The 1,906-nt window shown below is 57.3% G+C and overlaps 1 protein-coding gene across 1 annotated transcript in view; it reads left to right on the forward strand.

Annotated features, from left to right (window-relative positions):
• Window positions 1-313: 313 nt before the first annotated feature.
• The window catches only part of VDBG_07749 (conserved hypothetical protein), a gene marked incomplete at both ends in the record, with an annotated part of 3,165 nt that continues 1,572 nt past the window's right edge, over window positions 314-1,906 (forward strand). Inside the window, 3 exons of the mRNA XM_003002244.1 lie at window positions 314-451; window positions 556-748; window positions 1,044-1,875. Of these exons, the coding sequence (XP_003002290.1) occupies window positions 314-451; window positions 556-748; window positions 1,044-1,875 (1,163 nt within the window). The remainder of the gene's footprint in view (window positions 452-555; window positions 749-1,043; window positions 1,876-1,906) is intronic.

Genomic DNA, 1,906 nt, shown 5'->3' on the forward strand with positions numbered 1-1,906 from the left:
GATGCGCGCGCTGTCCCCCTTCCCGGGCCCGAAAGCTGCTGAATGAAATTGATGCCGTTCCGAATCCGGCTTGTTGGTTCTCCCTGGTCCCCTTTGCACCACCCACCATCACAGTACCAACAGGCGAATACTTCCTCTCGGCGGCTGTCATGGACCCGTCTACTCGGGACGTAGAGTCCTTTGCGGCGAGCCTCGACGCCTTCCCGATCATGTCTTGACGAGAGCCCAGAGCGCCGCCTTTGCCTCAGCCAACTTTGACGACCTGCAGCTCGACATACTCGCCATCCAGGCCGACCAGGATCGCCACCGCACCATGATGAACCTACCGCGCCTCAACTCCTTTCTCGCCGGCATGGAAGGGCTCGACTCGGCCCTGCGTTGTTTTCTCTCGGACGAAATAGTCACCACTCTTATGGCCCACATCTGGGGGCCGACACGCTGGTTTTTAAAGGTGTGTTATGCGCGTTCTTGTGGTATTCCCCGCCGCCGGGTCGGGCGCCCGCCTTGCCTGCAATGCAGACTAACAAGATCCCTTGATTCCGTTTCTACAAACAGACGGCCAGTGTAGACGATTTTGCCTTTGATCAACTCCTTGACGTGTACTACTTGCTAGGTCAGGAGTTTGTGCCCTTTAACGAGTGCGAGGTATTGTTTCGCGAGTCACCAGAGACCAGACAGTGTCTGGCGAGCTTATACGACGATCTCTTACGCTTCGAAGCAGCCGTGGCCCGGTTGTTTGGCCGGTCTTGTAAGTCGACTCTGCCAGTAGGATATGAAGACGAAACTCATAAAGTCAATATCTCTCGAACGTCGTGCTGGATTCACTGACAAATTGAGCGCGCACAGCATGGCTGAAAACATTCAGACCCTCATGGCGAGGTCTCGCGGGCAATTTTGAGGCTATCGCTGTGAGCCTCAAGATGCACGCCGCCGTGATTGAGGAAGTCATGTTTCGTACCACTTCCAGCTCCCCCGCGGCCCAGCGGCGCGCGTCTGATACCATGTCAGACATTGTCTGGGATCGTTCGTCCGTTGCCGCCAAGATGCACCAGTACTCTGTCCAAAGACAAGTCCTGTGGCAAGATTTCGACGCGCAAGCGCGCGACCGCATGCAGCGGCAGAGCTCGAGGTGTTACGCTGGGTAGCGGCGTCCCCCGTGACGGAGGCAGTACATGCCGAGTATTGTCGCGCCAGGACCAGCGTGCCCGGCGCTGGACGATGGCTGCTCGGACGCCCAGAGATTGGCAGGTGGTTGACAGCACCGGACCTTGACAGTCCTGTGATATGGCTTCACGGCAAGCCCGGAATTGGTGAGATATTGGCCAGAAAGAACCATGCTGAAGGTCGAGAAAACGCTAACTGCTCGTCAGGCAAGACTGTGCTCTCCTCGATGCTCGTAGAGGAATGCATCTCTCTGCGGCGGCAGGGGGAGGTTCCGCCAGCCTCACAAGTCCACTTCTTCTACTGCGAGGAAGGAGATGCCAATCTCAACACTGCGCTCGGCGTGTTCAGGGGACTTCTCCACCAGCTGCTACTATCTCGAGAAGATCTGCTGTCAACAATGCTGGACGAGGCGCGCAACGGCGGCCAGCTCACATTGAACACGAGTGAGACGGCTCGAGACCTCGTGGAGCTGTGCCTGGAAAGCCCTTCGCGACGCTACATCATCATTGATGGTCTTGATGCGTGTGAACCCTCAGAAGCGAAGCGCGTCGTGAGCCTGTTGACGCACATGGCCAAGAAGCCCGGGGTGCGTGCCGGGAGGCTGCGCGTGCTTTTCACAAGCCGCTCATCTACCGAGCTGAAAAGGGTGTTTGACGCAGCCAACATGTTGGAGATTGATCCAGCACAAACCTTCGTGACATTCACCACTATGTGGGTGTGCGCCTGACGAAAACCACAGGGA

The sequence above is a fragment of the Verticillium alfalfae genome, genomic scaffold, assembly GCF_000150825.1.
Source record: "Verticillium alfalfae VaMs.102 supercont1.10 genomic scaffold, whole genome shotgun sequence".
NCBI lineage: Eukaryota > Fungi > Ascomycota > Sordariomycetes > Glomerellales > Plectosphaerellaceae > Verticillium > Verticillium alfalfae.